Below are 19,927 nucleotides of genomic sequence, written 5' to 3' on the forward strand. Positions count from 1 at the left end.
TTATTCATGATTAATGAGAATGGAAGCAAGATCGTACTTATACAATCTGCAAGCATCAGGCTGGGAAGAGCATCGGACGCTTTGCAGGGAAAGGATCAGAATTTTAAATGATCTCGATAAACAGAGAAACGGTCTAAAAATCAGCAAGATGACATTCAATAGCAACAAAGAAAATATGTCACTGAGAAAGGAGACTGGGGAATAACTAGCTAGGCAGCAGTATGGCAGAAGAGGATCTGGGGAGTGATTACAGACCACAAATTATGAGTCAACAGTGTGCTTCTGTTGTTAACAAAAAAAAGACAAACCTCATTCTGGGACGTTTTAAGAGGGGTCATGGGGTCACACTATGTCCCATCTTAAGCAACCCACTCTATGGAAGATAAAGACAAATGGCAGAAAGTCCAGGAGACAAGCAACAGCATATAGTAAGAGTGCGGGAAAGCAGGACCTAAGACAGGGGTGGGCAAAATGCGGCCCGCGGGCCAGATTCAGCCTGCCAGGCCGTTCTATCTGGCCCACGGGACCCCTAAAAAATGTAGAAAATGAATATTTATCTGCCCCTGGCTGCCTGTTAGGCAGCCCTCAATGGCTTGCCAAAACTCAGTAAGCAGCCCTCTGCCCAAAATAATTGCCTGCCCCTGACCTAGGAGGAACTATTGAAGAAATTGGGTTTGTTTAGTCTAGAAAAGAGAAGACTGAAGGGTGCAAAGTTTGCTATAGAAAAGCGGGGACCAATTCTTCTCCGTGTGAACTAAGGGCAGGACAAGAAGCTCTCAGCTTCATTTGAAGAGAAGATTGTTTAGGAAAAGCTGCCAGTTATAAGGAGAGTTGAACACTGGAGCAGGGGATGCAGGAAGGACTGAACCCTCTGTCATCACAGGTTTTTTTTACAAAAGTTTGCAAAACATCTGAAGGGGAGGGTTTAACTTGACCCTGCCTCTGAGCAAGGGATGAACTGGATGAGCACTTACAGTCTCTCCCAGTAAATACCTGCATGCCCTAATTTAGCTCACGGGTGTAACGTAGAATCTGATGCACGTAAGAGGGAGGGACAGGGAGCGAGGAGAAGCAAGGGTCAAAAGCACCCAGTTATATCAGCCCATTTACACACAGAACGAGATTTTTACCTTCCTCTAGTTCTTGCTCAGGGGCCGGTTTCCCCTTCAGGATTCTTGAAATATGGGCAACGGAAGCCTTTACTTTATTCCTCAAACTCTGCTCGACTGACTGCTCCACCGAGTGCGACCGGCCGTAGGGTTTGGACAGTCCTGGCTTGCTGCGCATGGAGCTCTTCTGTTTGCCACTTGAGCCCTTCAGGGAGACTGGCTGGGATTTGCCTGCCACGTGGCTCTCCAACCCTTTCCCTGCATCTTCGGAAATTTCCAAAAGGTTGTGCCTGGCGTCCTGGGAATTGTCCTCTCGAACACACAACCTTTTATCTTTATGCAAATACCCAGGAGGTAACTTGTCCCCTAGGCGCATTACTCTTTTACTGGGTAGCTTGGGCGTGGGTTTCCTGAAGCTCATGAATTCAAATGGAAAATATACAATGTCATACAGATCTGATAGGTTTAAATATGCTGGCTCTACCTCCGATATGTCGAATTTTGAAATCTCACCCCCAAGATAAGACATGTCTTCCGAGAGGTCCTTGATTTTCACCAAGGAAACTTCAGAGTGTATACTCGTTTCCTTTATATGGGATATATAAGGGGATATTTTTACAGAACCTGAACTATCCGACTGGGAATCACTGTGTTGGCTGGAAACAAGGCTCTCGAGTGCCAAATCCTCCAGATCTTCACACTCATGAGGAACCATCTCTTCTTCTTCAGTCCCTCCACCCAACACCACTGGCTTCATGGATTCATCTTTCACTGCAGGTAACAATGTCATATCATCCGCAATATCATCCAGGTAAATGATGTCTTCTTTTTCATCCGGTGGCACGAAATGCATGGCACGCCCATCTACTGCTTGGCCGGCTGGCCCATGGTCAAACATTTCCTTTGGAGTGGGGACTGGCTTTATTGATTCCTCTTGACCAGAAACAGTCTCTGCCAAAACACTCATCTCTTCAGACAGGCCAACCATCTCGTCTACCAAGTTTTCCAGAACAGCAGACTCCACCTTGCTGTAAACCAAAGGCTTCAGATGTAAATATTTCTGGCTTTCATCCTCACCGCTGGAAGCGGGGACCGTCTCTACAATAACTGGGCTTACGCTTTCCAGGATGGCTGATCCCATCTCCCCCAAAACCAGCAGCTCCTGTTGCTTGTGGCATTCACCTGCAGAGACTAACTCAGGGGCAGTTTCTGGTGCTGGGACACCTGGGGGCTCCTGATCCAGGGCAACAGATGCTGCTGCACTGCGACGAGACGACTGGGACTCGAAATGCTCACACTCTGAAGGCAGCACAGTCTGTAGTGGTGGGACTGTCACTTGCTCACTTGCTGGGACAGCAGATGCTGGGCCACTATCAAGGGCCTTGCATTCGAGATGCTCCGGGCTTTCACGCTCACGAACTGAATGCGGGGCACCTTCCAGCGGCATGATTCCCAGAGCTGCTGGGCGTTCGCCTCCCAGAAGAGCGGATGCTGCACCGGGGTGATCAGAAGAAGCCGCGAGAGCAAGGAGTTCCTGGCTGTCGGTCTCAATGGTGGACTGGGGGGCAGTTTCCAGCGGCCGAACCCCTGGAACAGGGGGGCGTTTGCCTGCTGGGACAGCGGATGCCAGGGCACGGTGATCTACATGTTCCTGGATTTCATGCTCACCGGCCAAACATGAGGCAACTTCAGTTTGTGGCACAGCTAGAGCAGCTGGGTGCTTGGCCGCTGGGATCATGGGTGCCTGCCCCTCTGCTTGTGCATGCTCAAAATGCTCTGGACTTTCAGCCTCCCGTGCAGACTGCGAGGCAGTTTCCAATGGCAGGACTCGTACAACAGCAGCTGGACGTTCACCAGCAAGGACAGTGGATGCCTGGCTGGGGTAATCAGAAGCTTTGTGCTCAACATATTCCTGGCTTTCGGTCTTGCAAACTGAATGGGAGGTAATTCCTAGTGTTGGGGCTGCCAGGACACCTGGGTGCTCACTTGCTAGACGAGCGGATGCTGGGCTGTGGCGGTCAAAAGCCTTGGGCTCTAAATGTCCCTGGCTTTCCAGCTCACAGACTGAGCATGGAGCAGTTTCTGGCTGTGGGACTGTTGCAAGAACAGGGCGTTTAGAGTCCGCGGGAGCGGACGTTGCGTCCTGGTGATCAGGAGGTTTCCCATGTAAGTGCTCCTGGCTTTCATCCTTATGGACTGGGGCAATTGCCTGATGAACTGGGCTTTCCCCCTCCATCTGGGCATGCTCTTCAGCATGGTGAACATAAGGCTTTGGCTTCTCAAGTAAATGTCCTCCTCTTTCTCTCTCAAGGGCGGATGTAGGGGCCGCCTCTGATTGAGGAACACTCAAAACGGGGCCTTCACCCCCCCCAACAGTGGACTCGACACCACCAGGAGCGGAAGGTTTTAACTGCTCGCTTCCAGGTTTATAGGCCAACGATGAGGTTACATCCGATTGCTGAGCTATTAAAATCAGGCTTTTGCCTTCCAGATCAGCAGAATCCTCATGACTATGAGCAGAAGGTTGTGGCTTCGGGTGCTCCTCTGTTTCACCCTCATGAGCTGAGACTAAAACCCTCTCTGATGGTTGAGCAGGTAGAGTTGAACGTCGGACCTCTTCACATGGTGCAGAAGGACCAGACTCTTTTTCTAAGCAATCCTTTCTAGCCTTCCTAGAGTCCTCCTCCCTGGAAAGCTCTTCTGCATGCACCTCGCTGCTGTCGGCAGAAGCGTCCTGCTCATGAGCTGGTCTTGGACCACCCTCCTGCGCAGCCTGATCTCCCTCTTCTTCCTTAATGCTGTCTTCCTTGGATAGCCTGAAAGCTCTCAATCTGTAATCGTCCAGGGAACGGCTTCTTCTGGAAACACTGAAGGTGGGGTGGGGTGGTTTCCTTGCAGTATCGAATGAAGCTGATTTGGTCAGACCTTCTCTGTGCTTCCCATAGTCTTCATCGCCTGATAGCCTCTCTTCTTCTTCCAGTTCAAAGTGTTCTAGGAGGGGCTCACGAAGGCCACTGAGAGGTACTTTTGAATACCCTGCTTTCCTGTAGGTCCGTCTTGCTCTCTCCAGATGCTTTCTGAGGTCGCTCCCCGGTGAGATAGACCCCTTGGCTGGTAGCTCAGACGCTTGGCTGTAGAAGGTGCTTTTAATTATGCTCTGTCTTGGGACGCACAAAGGGGGTTTTCCTCCTCCGTCACCACCTTTGTCAAGTTGGTCTTTTTCAGGTAGTGTCACATCCATCTTTTCTTTTTGTGAGGCTAAGCCAGCTCCCTCGATGACGGCTTCTGCCTTCACCAGCAAAGGCTTTTCTCCAGCTTTCTCTTGAGACTGGTCTGCTTGTTCATCTTTGACTTCAGGACAAATCTCTTCTCCTTTCTGAGCTGAGGCATCTGGTATTACTTCTCTGCTTTCCGTAGGCGACCTGTCATCCACTTCATTCTTCATTAAGGCGTATTTCCGTCTCATGGGTTTTACTGGAGTTGCTAAGGCCTTGGCTTGTTTCTCTTGAGGTGCCTTCGTGGGAGGTTCTTTATAACTTGGTACTTCAAACACAGACAAGTGCAATTCTGGGGAAGAGCCAAAGTGCCTCCTCTTGGCGAAGGATGAGTTCTCATTGTCTGAAGAGGAACCGCTAGTACTGGTGGAACTGCTCTCTTCTACAAGGTGCCGGGAGATGCCAAGAGAGGTGTTTTCATGGGTCCTCTTTAGGATTTCTGGGATGGATCTCATTACCAGTATGGATTTATAGCACATGAGGGAGCGCTAAAAAAGGGGGGGAAAAAATGCATCACTACATGGGAACATAGTGATGAGCATGGTATAAATACACACCCACCCCCACACCCACCCACCCACACACACACACTTTATATCTGCCGGAAAGCAACACACAGCAGAGTTGCATAGCATATGCTCACTATGCATTTTAGTAGAGTTGATTTAGGTCTCATTAGTTCATTCTGGACCTGATTATCTTCAAATTTATAGCAAATGAAACCATACTGAGTGCAGTGAAGGGCGTCCTAATTGACTCAGCTGTGAGGAGAAATCAGAAGTCATCAGCACTCTCAGATGCAAGCATCTTTACTAAATGTCCCAAATGGCGGTCTCCTCTTGCAACGCCAGAAGCTGTAGCATAGAAGGAAGGATGCTGCCACGAGATGGGCCACCCGCTCCTTCTGAGGCAGGACACTTTATGTGCTTATCAGTTTTATGTGCTGCCCTATCCAAAAAAGGTCCAGGACAGTTTAGAGTAAAACCCATAAGGTATGAAACAAAAGCAGGCTCCCCAAAGGACACTTCAACGCCTTTAAAAACTCTGTCCAGCTCCACTCACTCCCACTTCTCTGCCTCTCATACAGAGGAGCATCCTGCCACCTATTTCAATTTTGTGCCCAACCCTTCCTAAATCTCCGTTCATCTAATGTTGACTGGTTTCCACATCTACCAAATGCTTTCCCTATAAGGATTATTCCCTGCTCACTGCCATGCCATGCAGGTTTCTATCACACGCTCTGCCCTGCTGTGGCAGTCTTGACACAAACTTTAAAAAATATAGCTAGACAGAAAGAGTAAAACAGAGCAATGCCTGCTGACCTGCCACTTGCTTCGAGCCACAATGAATTTGAGCTGCTTTGTATCAATAAAGTGAGCTTCTTCAAATGGGAGATTATGCTGAAAAGAAAAAAAAATATTCCTCACCAAATCCTAACACAGGAGGAGGAGTTGGTTAGAGATTTCCCACCCCAAGGGATAGGGCAGTCTTCAATTCAAGGACGTGCTCAGCTGCAATGGGCCAAATTCTACTCTAAGTTTTACTCAGTCTCCCATCAAATTTTCCATTGATCTGATTCTTTTCTCCATGTGACTGTTTTCCTTTATGAGTGGTCCCAGTTGGCTGAAGATGAACTTTCATTTCTACAAAGCCCCGGCCAAAAGGACCTAGCTTCCTTTTAAGGCAGATGTGTCCGGTCTATTCATGTTAATGAAAGGTCTTTGCAAGTTTTGAAAAGAAAAGCTACCACGGTGCATGTTTATGGACAAGGCCCAAGCCCTCTTGTGTGTGAGGTATCCTCGAGATGTGAAGTAAAGGAGCCAGCTGACTAAGTAGGAGGAAGTTTCTTATTATGAGGGTGGTAAAGCATAGGAATAGGTTAGCTAGAAATGTTGGGATCTCCGTTTTTGGAAGTTTTCAAGAACAGGTTAGACACCTGGCTGCAATGCTTTAGCCAGGGATGATCCTGCCTTGAGCAGGAGCTGGACTAGATGACCTGGTGAGGTCCCTTCCAGCCCTGCTTTCCTATGATCCTACATTTAGGGCAGGAGGAAATGGCTGCTGAGCAGAGCAAACTCACCAGGAACCAGCTGTGGGAGAGACACTCCAAAGCACTCGGTCTGGCCCTGATAATGGACAAGGATAACTGAAGTTACCAATAGTCATTTATACACCATCAGCAAGACTCTACTGCGTGCATTTTCCTGGGGCATTCACCCCGACGAAAGTGGTCATTACCAACCAGCTGCTGTTTGGTACAGCTAAGCTGAACAGTTAAGACAGAAGTATCTTTTAAACCTGCGAAACAGGTCTTTTCTTTCAGTCTATGGTATGTTTCCCAGTGCTCAGATTTTCTGCTAGCCCCTTATGCCAGGGCTGTGAGACCACAGTCCTGTATGGGCCTGAAGGATGGCTCTCCTACTGGAGAAAGTCATCTTTCAGCTGCCTTCACTGGAGGTGAAGGTGGAGCTCTCTGAAATACAGTGTTTGCCAAAAAGAAATGACTAATGCATCTACTGACTTACTGGAAGTGAAGAGCACCCTCAAAGCATGACTCTGACTTACATCTTCTGTATGACTAGCTCGCAGGGTGACTGAAGACTAAAGAGCTGAGGAACTGAGCAGGCTGAAATGGGAAGTGAACCAAAATAGCATGTACATCACACTCTTTACATTGTGTTATCTTTGTGCCATACGTGGTGCAGCCTAATTCATGCATTAACTGCACTATTGCATTTAGGCTCTTACACAACCCTCCTCAGCGCATCAGGTTTGGATGCCAGGTAAGAACATCAGTGGTCCCTTTGGTTGCTGGAGTCTATACATTCTTGTCTTTCAGTCATAAACTCTGGGGCTTTCTGGGTGTTACATATAATGAGGGATTCGAACCTGGGTGTCTTCAAAGGTGAAAGCCTGAGACAATAACTGGCTGCCTGATCCGAATGATTTCCTATCAGTGTGGGTGTAGGTCTGACTAGCTGAGCACTGCCAGTGCCTCCAGGCACATAGCTGGGACAATATTATTCAGGAAAAACAGTGGAAATGCACTCACTCCGGAGATTGTTGTAGGATCCGTTTGACAAAATCCTTTGCTTCTTCACTTAGGTGGAGAAAATCAGGGATATTCCATGAAATTGTCCCATTCTGGATATTTATAAGGGTGGCTTGGTCGTTTTCACCAGCAAAAGGAGATTTGCAGGTTAAGCTTATCGTTTCCACAGAATAAAAGAAATATAAAAGATGTGATTTTTTTTACCATTTTATTGCTACCCAAGCCCCCAAACTTAAATGTGTGATTAAAGCTTTCAAAATGCGTGGTTGACTTGGACCAACGGACTGATGCTTCAATGAGTCACGCTTGCACTTTTAGACTGCTAGCCATCTGGACTGTCATTTAGGCCCATTTTACAAATGAGGGACGAAGGGCTTGGTTTTCAAACTTGCAGTTCATATTTCAACAAAGGAACATGGACGCATACTTTGGTATCCATGAAGACTAAAATAAGTGGTGAGAAGATGACCCCTAACCCAAAGCTGTAATGTGACTATAATATCTGTAGAGTATATTTATAGAAAGGGGTAGGTTTTGGGGGTAGGGACTCTGGTACATAGTTTGTAATGTATACATTAAACATGTTAGTAAATAGTAATAATTGCCACCAACATGTGAGGGTCCAGGGCATCACTCCTCACTCATTCAAAACTGCCGTTTAAAACCTTGGGAAGACTTTTGTGAATCAGGATTAATGACAGCCTATAAACTACAGTTACTTACCTTAAATAGGTGATGACTCCAAGAGCCCTGGGGAGACAAAAAACACACTTGTGTTAAGCAGTTATTCTTGTTCCTGCCCCGGCCTTGATGTACCCTAGCCAGTTGACAGTAATCCACACAACTGTACAGTAGGATTTCACTTTGAGCTGCTCCAGTGTTGATCAGTGTTAATGCTAGCTCGAGTCTGAAGCAGTCACACCTTACGACTAAAAACCTTCCCTGGCTGCCCCCTACCTCCATGGCTGTGACTTGCCACAAGAGGCCTGGTGAGCAGAGGCAGGACTAGGAGCTGTAGGCAAGTTGCTGCTACGAAGATGCTGAGCCAGGGCAGGCTTCCTGCTCTGCTCTAGGTGCAGGGTGAGAGAGATGTGCTGGCGGTGGGGTGGGTGGAAGGGAGCAGGAACATGAAACTGGGAGGCAGAGAGTTAATGGGATAGGGGTAGATAATGAAATGGAAGTGGCAAGGAAATGGGGGTGGGGGAAGGGTGGTAAAATGAAGGAAGTCAGCCACTGGAGGATAAAAATAAAAATAAGTTAAAAAAAAAAGAATTTAACAGAAATAAAAAGGAAGTAAATGAAATGAAGTCTCATGTTTTCATAAATTGGGATTTGGGATTGGGATGTGGGAGGTGCTGGTCATGGTTCCTAGGGTGGATGGGAGCAGGAAACAGAGAGGGAAGGTGCTTCTGGGGGAGCTACTGCCCCTGTAGGCCCAGCTCATGGGGATCCAATCCAGCCCCCTACCTTGTTTGCTCCCCAGACACATAGACCCCACTTCTGGACCCATCAATGCCCTGTAACCTGGCTACCTGGCACGCTCTCTGCAGGCCATTTACCCCTGGGGGTGGGAAGGTCACAGCTCTGGGGGTCAGAGGGAGAATTGCCTTGGTGCCAAAACCACTCTACTGGGCAGTAGAGTTTGGGGGGGGGGAGTTGGTCCACACAGAACAGGAGGGTGGGACAGGAGACACTGCATCCTGGGATGCTGGAGGACTGCAATTTGGGCAGCTCCTCTGTGTGGAGTGGCCACATATTAATGGAGCATGAACTGGGTAACATGGATCAAAGATAAACCTGCCCTGGAATGGCATAACTTTAAGCTGCCTAAAGGGTATTTAAAACTAATTTCTGGTGCTAATGTGTGGACAATCCAGGGGTTAAGAGTTTCTAGGAGCTGCCTAAAATTAATGTGTAAAAAGGACTAATTTTCCTTTCTTGAAAGGAAAATCCAATTGTTCTATTGTTTTAGTCCCAGGCTGTTCTGGGATTTTTTGCTTTGATATTCTTATCTAGGACATTTTTTTACACCATTTAAAGAATATAAAAGAAACTGGGCAGAGGGACCTTTCTTCCCCTTTCTTAATATTTATAAAGAAGGAAGGCTTGAAATGCACTCTGTGACCTAGTCTTAGTCTTAAGGCATGTTACAATGTAGGTGCATTTCTCAGGAACTTGAGCAAGGTTGAATAGGTTCACCCTTAGGTACATAAGTTCATTTAGACACGTGATAGTTAGAACAGGATCTGGCCTTTGAGCTAGATAAGGCCCTTCTGGTGCAAAAATATACAGGAAGTGACAGTGCACACACCATGGACTGTATATACATGACACTTCATAAAGCCCTAATGAATCAGTCAGTTTACCCTGAATCCCCAAAGTTTGGTGCTAGCGCTCTTGCAAAAAAAGGAAGAACTTTACCAGATATCTGTTGCTTTTGACACCGGTGCCTGCGAGAGAATTTCTGGGGAGACAAACTCCGGAGACCCATATTTGCTGAACTGAGGCTCAGCCGGATTTATCACTTGAGCAAATCCAAAGTCACAGATCTTAATGTCATCTCTTTCGGGATAAACCATCAGGATATTTGCAGGCTAATGAGTCAGAAAAGGTGGAGAACATTTGCTTGTAAAGGGCTATGTTTGTAGCTATAAAGTAAATACATGTGAATAAAGAACGTCAATAATTAATATAAAATAGGTTCTCCTTGGCATATTACCTTAATGTCCAAGTGAAGGATATTGTTGTCATGGAGATACTGGATTCCTTCCAAAAGTTGCTTGATATACAATTTAACCTACAAATTAGAAATATATTTGAATGATATAAGGGGTCTACTTAAAAAGCTAATTCTGACATCAGGGGATCATCAGTTCCAGTTACATTCTCTGTAGGCAAAATGAGGCGTAAGGCAAGAAGTGGCACTACCTCAAGAATCAGAATAAACTTTTAAAGGGAACCTATTGCAAGCGAAAGGAGAGAGTGAGCCGTATATTAGAATACCAAATCTAAACACATTTACTAAATAGCTTCTTCCACATTGGAGCTTGTTGCATATATTTAGGAGTTATGGCTTTGGAAACCCATGTTTAGACCAGATACAGATTCTAATACAAGTAAAATTTCACTTTGGAGGAGCATTTCGCTTTAGAAAGCCATTTGGCCTCAAGTCTTCAGTTTTATTTGATGTTTTCCCCAAGAAAATAAATACAGCTAATGTAAGGCAAGACATTTGGGCTCTAAAACAGAAATTCTGAGGTCTCTTCTTCCATGAGTGATAAGGGGCTGGAAAAAGCTAATAGGACACTACCATAGGACACTACCTCTGTACACAGGCAGCGCTGGGGGGAGTTGGGGGGCCTATAGCCACCCCAAATTCACCTTAGCCCCCCCATAGCCATGCTTCCCAGCACCACCCCTCCACCCTGAGCTGCCACCACCCACCCCATGCAGCTGAGCCCACCCCAGTCCTGCCCACAGTTTTTTGAGAAAAAACTCTTATTGGAATGCAAAAAGTTGGGGGTTCATCTTTGCGAATCATAGAAAATGAGGGTTGAAGGGACCTCAGGAGGTCACATCTAGTCCAACCCCCTGCTTCCAGCAGGACCAGCCCCAACTACATCATCCGAGCCGGGGCTTTGTCTAGCCGGGTCTTAAAAACCCCCAAGGATGGAGAGTCCACCACCCCTCTGGGTAACCTGTCCCAGTGCTTTACTACCCTCCTCATGAGAAACATTTTCCTAATATCCAACCTCAACTTCCCTTGCTGCAGCTTGAGCCCATTGCTCCTTGTTCTGCCATCTGCTCCTACTGAGATCAGTCCAGCTCCATCATCTTTGCAACCGCCCTGCAGGGAGGTGAAGGCTGCTATTCAATCCCCCCATCGGTCTTCTGTTCTGCAGCCTAAATAAGCCCAGTTCCCTCAGTCTGTCCTCATAAGTCATGTGCCCCAGCTCCCAAATTTTTCATTGCTCTTTGCTAGACTCTCTCCAGCTAGCCCATACCCTTTCTATACCAGGGGGCCCAAAACTGCACACAGTACGCCAAATGTGGTCTCGCTAGTGCAGAATAGGGGAAGAATCACTTCCCTCGTTCTGCTGGCAATGCTCCTACCAATGCAGCTCAGGATGCCGTTAACCTTCTTGGCAACAAGAGCACAACCCTGGCTTATATCCATCCTTTTGTCCACTGTAACCCCCAGGTCCTTTTCTTCAGAGCTGCTGCTTAGCCACTGTCCCCAGGCTGTAGCGTTGCAGAGTGTTTGGCTAGATGACCTCTTGACAAATGACCTCCCTTCCAATCCTAATTTTCCATTATTCTAGAAAGCTTGTTCTGTTCTGATTCATGGCTATTCCCTGTATTTAAATGGGGACTGTACCTAGACTCTCCATTCTGTAGAAGAGAAAAAAAAATATTACCTGGTCCTTTTTTTTGGCTCTCAAGTGTATTTTAAAAAACTATTCCTGTCTTTATAGCAGCAGGGCATTGAGAATGCCTTTGCCCCCATGCTTTACTTGGGCAAGGGTGTTCTTGGGATTAAAGGATGTTTTTGATGTTTCAGATATTATTGGCTCCTCTACACATCTCCCTATGTTGTTACCGCACCATGCTTTACTACTTCTTTTTGGAAGTACTAATGCACGGCACAGTAACAGACCAAACTGTGCCGTACATGCGGCGCACAGTGATTTTTAGCCACTGTTTTGCCATAGTGAGCACACTGTTATGGTGAAGTAGCTGTTGGTGGTGTGTAGATGTACATGGTTGCTACATCACCGTAGTGCATCACTACAGTGATGCAGTGCACTGCTCCGGTGATGTCACGTGACATGTAGATGCGCACGAAGCCTAGTAGTTGTGGTGCAGGGGGGTTTGTTTCGGAAGTATTGGTGCAGGAGGGTTTGTTTCGGAAGTATATAGGAGCAGGTTAGACCAGTGATTCTCAATCAGATGTCACAGGATCCTTTTAAGGGTGCTGCAGGGTGCCGCGCAACATTAGGTTTGTAAACAATCTACAGAATAATTCAAAGATAAATGCAGAGATTTCAAGGAGGAATCCATAGTGGCAAAAACATTGTGCGAGCACACACATCTAAGTCGACTTAAAATAAGGTGACTTAACTTAGTCAACTTAAGTTGAGCCACGTCAGTGCATATGCACGTACAGCTCCTTGACATGGTGGCAGCCATCTTGTGATACATAGCAGTATTAATTAATGCAACTCAGAGGTGTATTATCTTGCACTGCATTTAAGTCCATTCTGCTCCACATATGTGTGTATGCTCTGAGAGTTAAACTGACTTGAAAAAGTTAGGCTGACTTAACTCCCAGAAAATCAGTATGTGTATATGCACCCATTGTGCTCTGTTGTGGGCTTTCTGAGTTCTTTACAACAGAAGATTTGCTGTACTCTTTTTCTGTAGTCAAGAAATACATAAAAGGTCAGGGCTGGCGTTTTACAAGGTGGGTCTTGAACTTAAAAAGTTTGAGAGCCACTGAGTTAGTTAAACACTTGTCTGGGATGGTTCAGACAGAAACGATCTTGCCTCGAGCAGGGGGGCTGGGCTAGATGACCTTTGAAGGGCCCTTCCAGCCCTTCTTTCCTATTATTTTACATTTCTATTTTGGAATTATAAATGAGAGGGACGTGTTACCTCTGCTTCAGTCACAACACTCTTCCTGAATAACCGGTCCAGGAGCTCCTCACTGGAGCACCTAAGCAGTGACATCAAGGAAAAAAAGCCGATGTTTTTCTTGTTATTTCATAACATTGTGCAACCAATCAAATCCTTGCCTTGGTAGGCAAAACATACAGATCTCACATGGCAGCCTCTCTTTGGTAAGGCTCTGTTCAAAGTTCTCTGTTTTATACAAAGGCCGGGCATCTGATAGCTTCCCCCCACCCCTCTCCTCAAATCAGAAGCATCAAGGGCCATTTCCCCTCTCTAAAGTGTCAAGAAACCAAAGTGCTGTAAAACTTTGCTCCTCAGAATTAAGAACTGGGAATAACAAGATGCCTGTGCTAAAATTCATCTTTCGGTCCCCATGCTTGGAGACTTCTCACCATTTTTCACTTTCACTTGCCTACTATTCATCCTCTGCCTCAGGGATTGGGTAACTCATACCCTGGGGGCCACATCCAGCCAACAGAGCCATTGAATCTGGCCTGTGGACATGGGGCTTGGTGGCATTCAGACTTGGTGGGAGCTCTGACCTCGCCACCGTGGAGAGGAACACCAAGTACGGGATGTCCTAGCACTCATCTGCCCAATGACTTCTGACCCAAGGTGGGTTGGTTATTGCAGCCTGCAGCTGGAAAAGGTTGCTAACCACTGTTACAGACCATAATGTCTTTCCTAAATTTCAGGAAAAAGCTTTGACATTATACAGTCAACCAGAGTTTATTCATATCAACAACAGGTATTTTTCTGAAGTAGCTTTGTTGATAGTCATTGGCTCAATCCATCCATTCATCCATAGTATTCAGACAGTGCTCGCTAGCATCTGAATGAGCACTTCACAATCCTGAATGCATTGATGTTGCACTCCAGTGAAGAGGAAATGTGTTTTTATCTCAGGCTGAAGCTAAATGGTTATTTATACTGTTAGGTGGGATCTCCCTAACATTTCCCAGGCTTGGCTGTGACAAAGCAGTGCAGGAAAGGATACAGTTCCAAAATCAGAACTAAGGTTTTCCTTGTTTCAAACTGATCCAGCAGCCGGGTGACTTTGTCGTGGGAAAGCATGGCCAGGATGTCCCTCTCCTGGTAGGCTCGAGCCTTGGTTTTGCTTCGCAGAGGTATGAACTTTGCTGCGCAGGAGACTCTGTTCCCTTTGTGCACAACTCGCTTCACAAAGCTGAAACAGCCCCTGAATGTGAAAAAGAAATATTCAGGCCATGGAGGTTTCCCTCCAAGCCCAGCTGCATGGCAGGTGTACAGCACTTTCACGTTTCCCCCTGCAATCCCTTCTCTGAAAGCCTTTCCCACTGCTGGCAGGTTAAAAGCAGCATTACACCCTGATCTGACTTTACTACCGGTGAAATCATGACTCCCTCTACCGGCTGGCTCTCCATACTGCTAGGCTACTCCTTTAACTTGAATAATATGGGTCTGCACTGGAGACCACAGGTCAGAATCCCTGTGGACAGACTTTGGGCACTGTGCTTCGGGGGGGGTGGTGGGCACTTTAATTAGGCTCCAAGAGGCGCTCTAATTAAAGCGCTGCAGTGTCTTGTATATCAGTGTCCCTACACGTCAAAATGGTGGTGGGGGCGCTTGTGAAAGTGCCCCTGCTGCCATTCAGAAGCACAGGGATGCTAATGCATGAGACACGGAGGCTCGGTGCAGTAATTACCACGCTCCAGCTGACTCGATTAATCTCGATTTATCGAGGCTGCTCTGATGTGCTGTAATTACAGTGTGTCGGAGCAGCCCCGCAGCATGCCTACAGGCACCCTTTATGTCTATATGTACATCACCACTGATTCATCACACTCAGAAGAGTATGGGAACACCAGTGCAATTACAGAGATGTAACTGAGAGCACAATATGGCCTGCGGAGCTACTTTCTCTCAGCTGCAATACTCAGATGGGTGTGATGTGGCCCTTACTGTCTGTGCCCTGAGGGTATGTCTAGATCCAGTTCTTTGTGCTCCCAGGGAAACCTGCTTTTGAACATACCCTGTTTCCTGCTTCCTAGACTCCAAGCCTGCAAGTGCAAGTGAAGCAGTTGCAAGTGTGCCAGACAGTGATTGCAAGAGAGGTGGCAGGGGCAACGCAGAGTGGCTCTGCACACTTGTTGCTTGATCTGGCACTGATGAGCTGGAGCAGGTGCCCAGGGAATGATCAAGAGCAGCCCTAACCAGGGATGTGGAGTAGATGTAACCGTAGTTGATGGTTGCCCCCTAGACACCCTCCTGCTTGCAAAATACAGCGTTTGCCTTCTTCTGTTCCATGCACTAGCTGGAAAACAGGGAAAGAGACACTTTTCCTTGAAGTTTCTGTTCACCCTGTCACTATCGTAGTACTGTAGTTCTCTACACATCAAGAGCAACTGAACAGGCACCTGCACTTTTCTCTAGAGGGAAAAAACACATTTACCTTCCTATCTCCTGCTTAACCTCATAGAAGGAATGGAGTTTTCTCCGAGTGCTCTTCTTCTTTGCCACTTCATCTTTCTTGACTTTGGGAACAAAAGAGAAAATCAGGAGTAAAAATAGCAGGGCCAGAAAACCATGGCAATGAACTGCAAAGCTGTCACAACGATGTTCTGGGAGGGGAAATCAGGACAATTCCCTTTACTAGCACCCGCGTAGAATTAGTCAAGGAGGGCTGATGATGGTGGACACCAGGTACCCTTGAGAAGTAGGTCTTCCAATGATATGACTTGTCATAGTTAGACTAACGTACCTGGATCAAGTTTACAACCAGCTGAGGATGTATCCCTGAGTTCTTAATGGCATCCTCTCTACCAGTGGTGTAATTTGCCTGTTGTCATCATTAGCATAAAATAATGTATTAAGCAATCTCCGTATGCCTCTAACTACTGCTGGTTTGTGCTTCCCTACAAAAATCATCTGCCCATTGATTTCCCACGGCACTTCCTTCTTGAGCATTTCAGCAAACCCTACACATTGCACTGGATTCTTAAGCAAATGCCTTTTTCAATGTGGTGGCTGATTCCTGCAGTAGAAGAAAGTACCTGGTAGTTTAGAAACTGCTCATTTCTATGCAAGTACCACCAGGGGGACTAAAGAGACCACTGCGTAGGGCTCTTCAGAGCACCTTCTCTAAATTTTGAGCCAACAGTGATGACAATATGTGTGCACATCTTCAGAAGCCCCCCCCAAAAAATATAGCATTGCTGCTGCAAGGGGAAGACATGCAACAAATGCAGTGACCAAAGGGTCAGCCCAGCAAAACCAAGGAGTTAAGTTACCTTCATGCACAATGAGCTCTGCTTTGCACAAGACCTCCCCGCCTGCATTTTTGGCAATGCAGGTATAGACACCACGATCTTCAAGGGCAGCACTGTCTAGGATCAAGGAATAGGTTGTGCCTTCCTTCACCTGATGGATCCTGCTGCTGTCTGTCAACAAGGAATTGTCCTGAAAAAATGAGACAATCCTTTGGCAATGCAATCCAAGACAGAAATAACTACTGCTACAGCATGAGGATTTAGCTTTGACAATATATTGGCTAAGTTTCCCAGTACAAAATGCCTTTTGTTCAGGTCTGGGAAAGAAGCAGATACAGTCTTAGCTAAACACGACTAAAACATTTAAAATCTGCTTCTTTTGCAGACCTAGGAAGGGCATGTTCTGTCTAAAAAATTTCCTAACATCTCTCCCAACTATACAGCTGGTCCATAAAAGACATCACTTCTCCCCTCAAATCTTGCATCTTACATATTCATGAGAATAAAACTTGAAATGAAACTAAAATCTCGCTTCTCACATATTCATGAGAATCCTATTGCATTGGATTGTTAATGCTAATGGCACTTATAAATCAATCCTCTACCTGACAGGACATAGGAAGAAACCTCCCATTGTCTACGGACCGGTCATCCTATATTTGTGCAGCACAAGCACTTTTCTCCGAAGCAACTGGCACTAACCCTTGCTGGAGATGGGATACTGGACCACGTGTACTATACAATGCCCAACTGGGTTAACCTCATATTCCTACATTTTCTCCACTTCTGTTCTTTAATTGACATTGTCAGAGGTTTTAACAGAAGTTCTTCGCTTCGCCCAGAAATGAGCTCCAGTCAGAAGTACAAGAAGCCATTTGATCTTGTTATATCCCATCACGGTCCCCACCTGTGCCTGATTGTTTTCTACCTTCTAGGAGATTTGTTGTATTCCTCGGATGCTGCATGTCCAGTCTTGGGAGCATCTTTCACCTACCTTGTACCATGAAACAGTAGGCTGGGGCTTTCCTTCAATAACTGCTTGGAACTTGGCCAGTTCCCCATCCCGAACCTGCACATCTTCGATGGTCACTTGCATATACGGCGGGCCTGGGGAGATAGAAGACGTCACTGTAATGAGAGGACGACCGTGTCATCATGAACGTGTCATGGATACATGGATGGGAGCTACGGTTTTATTTTTCAGGTTGCTGGAAAGAAAATTCCAGTACTGGCATGATGTCCAAAAATGGTAAGCCCAAAATTGTCAGATTAGCTTAACAAATGAAGACATTTAAAAAAATATTGTGTCTGGGGGTTTTTTCATAGGCTTTTGACACTTAGGCCTTTCTGCCTTCAAGCATGGCACCTAACCAGCGGAGACAACCACAGAGGTGGAGAGAAAGAAGAGGCAATGCAGTTTCTTACTTGTTGCAGCCTTCTCCTCGGTCTTGTACACGCAAGTTCTTTCCGTGGTCTCAATATAAATTTCACTCTGGACATCCCAGAGCACATCTGCCCCTTCTCTCCTATATGAGTCTGCTCCATCCCTGGCCGCTGTCCTTTTTTGGGTAGACCAAGAGATAGAGTCAACTAGGAGCTATTTTATAACAATAAGTACTTGAACATCGCCTTCTCCAATACCTACTGCTCATTATCTCTCACAGTGAATACATCATTGCTCATTTTGTCTAATTATAAAGCATCCTCATACACTGCAATCAAGGGCCAGGTGCTTTTATCCACAAATCAGGAACATTTTAGGATTTAATTAATTTTAAAAAACCCAGGTTTTTTTGTCCCTTATAGGACAATGGCCAGCTATAATGTAGATGTGCTTTTGAAACTCTGATCCGCTCGGTTCTTCCTACAATATGCCAGTGACTGTAAATATGCATGCAATGAATTATTAATACGCACTTTCAACCATAGAGCTAATACAGACGCTTAGGATTACATCTGTTCCCCTGGGCATTTAAGCAGACAGAGAAATCAAGGCTTGCTTAAGGTTGATGCCATTTTCTTTTGGATTGATTGCATTTGACTAATGACTTACTCTTACCGTGCTGTATCTCTGCAGCCTCTTCTGCCTGCGTGAGATAAGCAAGCACAACATGCTGGGGCTAATGTTGCACCCGCTACAGTTGATTCAAGTTACCAGCTGCTTATATTAAAGAGAGAGATTGCAAGGCAGCTTTTTTCCATGGCAAAGGCTGCTACCATCCAAATTCCACTCAACGCACCTAGTACCATGACACTTGCAGTTACCTGGTAATGGGAACAGTGCGCTCCTGACTGCCTGCAGCTCCAGCGGTTGTCTCTCGTTGGGGAGCAGTGGGACTAGGCTTTGGTTCACTTGGTTTCTCATCTGGAATCCTCCCAGTGCCATCCTGCTGTTCAACTGGCAGTGGAAACAGGACCTGTGAGACTAGTTGCATAGCACGGCGAGACTGAAAGCAAGAGAGCAGCTCTGGGGTCGGTTTCTGCTGAGTTCTACCTGAACAACCCCTCCGATCTCAACGGGGCCAAGCCATCCTAGCCAAGAGGGGAATTGGATCCTTTTCAGAAGAACACATTCAACAAAGGGACTTGAATTGAAAGACAAGGATCAATGTTAGAATACTGCAGATGGTACAAAAGGGCTCATTTGATGAGGAAATACCCAGACATGAATACGAATGACACAAGCAACATTTAAATAGGAATTAAAAAAAAAAAAGGCCAGGAAGCATGAAGCGGACAAGTTAAAACAATATCTTGCAGGAGAGGGTTGGACCTCCAGGTTGTAGATTTAGTGTAATGCCAACTTCTTGGCGCCAATGATAAATTTCCGTGCATTGGTTCCTAAGGTCCACCAAATTATTGGACCAGTTCTCAACTCCCATCACTGCAAGTCAGAGGTAGGTTCAAGGAAGTCAGTAGGGCTAGGCTGATGTAAAACCAGGGCGAGTGAGATCCAAATCAGGTCCCATTAGGCGATGTTACTGAAAAAATGATCTCAACTGATAGCGCACCTTTACAGTGGTGCAATTCCATTGACCATAGTGGAAGTTCAGTAAACTTTGTTGCGGGTGGGAATAGAAGCTGGTCCAGCATTTTGGCTAAAAAGTGTTATGAAATAAAAGTGAGTGTGTGAGTGAGTGAGTGAGTGTGTGTGTGTGCATGCGTGCATTATACACGTCTAGGCTCAAAAACAGGCTTGATGGTTCTATTCCAACAAGAACCATGTGATAAATACCGTCACAGTTATCTCTGAAGTTGTATGAAAGGAGCAAAACAATGGAACCAATGCCTCCAACTCTTTTTTGATAGCAGGGGTGCTCTTTTTTGGAAACTTGGTTTTGATGGCATGGATGATCAACCTACGGCACGTGTGCCACCAGTGGCATGGGCAGCCTGTGTGTGTACACAGCAGATCAGGAAGGGGACAGGCAGCACAGCAGCAGATAGGGCAGGAAGCAGAAAGCAGAGCAGCAGGGTGGGCTGAGAGCACAGCGCAGGGAGCAGAGGGCAGTAGATTGGGCAGAGGAAGTTACAGGGTACAGGTCTAATTTGTGGCTCGTCTGCCAAAAC

The 19,927-nt window shown here is 46.3% G+C and overlaps 1 protein-coding gene across 11 annotated transcripts in view; it reads right to left on the bottom strand.

Moving 5' to 3' along the window:
- The window catches only part of OBSCN (obscurin, cytoskeletal calmodulin and titin-interacting RhoGEF), a 271,127-nt gene that overhangs the window by 18,012 nt on the left and 233,188 nt on the right, over window positions 1-19,927 (bottom strand). For all 11 annotated transcript variants that reach the window (XM_090047900.1, XM_090047898.1, XM_090047895.1 and 8 more), the window contains 14 exons: window positions 18,623-18,755; window positions 17,783-17,916; window positions 17,352-17,464; window positions 16,379-16,547; window positions 15,541-15,622; window positions 14,107-14,307; window positions 13,092-13,152; window positions 10,156-10,233; window positions 9,858-10,030; window positions 8,160-8,186; window positions 7,437-7,589; window positions 6,465-6,510; window positions 5,707-5,784; window positions 1,131-4,872 (listed from right to left, as the gene is read on the bottom strand). In XM_090047900.1, the coding sequence (XP_089904026.1) occupies window positions 1,131-4,872; window positions 5,707-5,784; window positions 6,465-6,510; window positions 7,437-7,589; window positions 8,160-8,186; window positions 9,858-10,030; window positions 10,156-10,233; window positions 13,092-13,152; window positions 14,107-14,307; window positions 15,541-15,622; window positions 16,379-16,547; window positions 17,352-17,464; window positions 17,783-17,916; window positions 18,623-18,755 (5,190 nt within the window). The remainder of the gene's footprint in view (window positions 1-1,130; window positions 4,873-5,706; window positions 5,785-6,464; window positions 6,511-7,436; window positions 7,590-8,159; window positions 8,187-9,857; window positions 10,031-10,155; window positions 10,234-13,091; window positions 13,153-14,106; window positions 14,308-15,540; window positions 15,623-16,378; window positions 16,548-17,351; window positions 17,465-17,782; window positions 17,917-18,622; window positions 18,756-19,927) is intronic.

The sequence above is a fragment of the Crocodylus siamensis genome, chromosome 5 (genome assembly GCF_052110815.1).
Source record: "Crocodylus siamensis isolate JL-2025a chromosome 5, ASM5211081v1, whole genome shotgun sequence".
Classification (NCBI taxonomy): domain Eukaryota; kingdom Metazoa; phylum Chordata; order Crocodylia; family Crocodylidae; genus Crocodylus; species Crocodylus siamensis.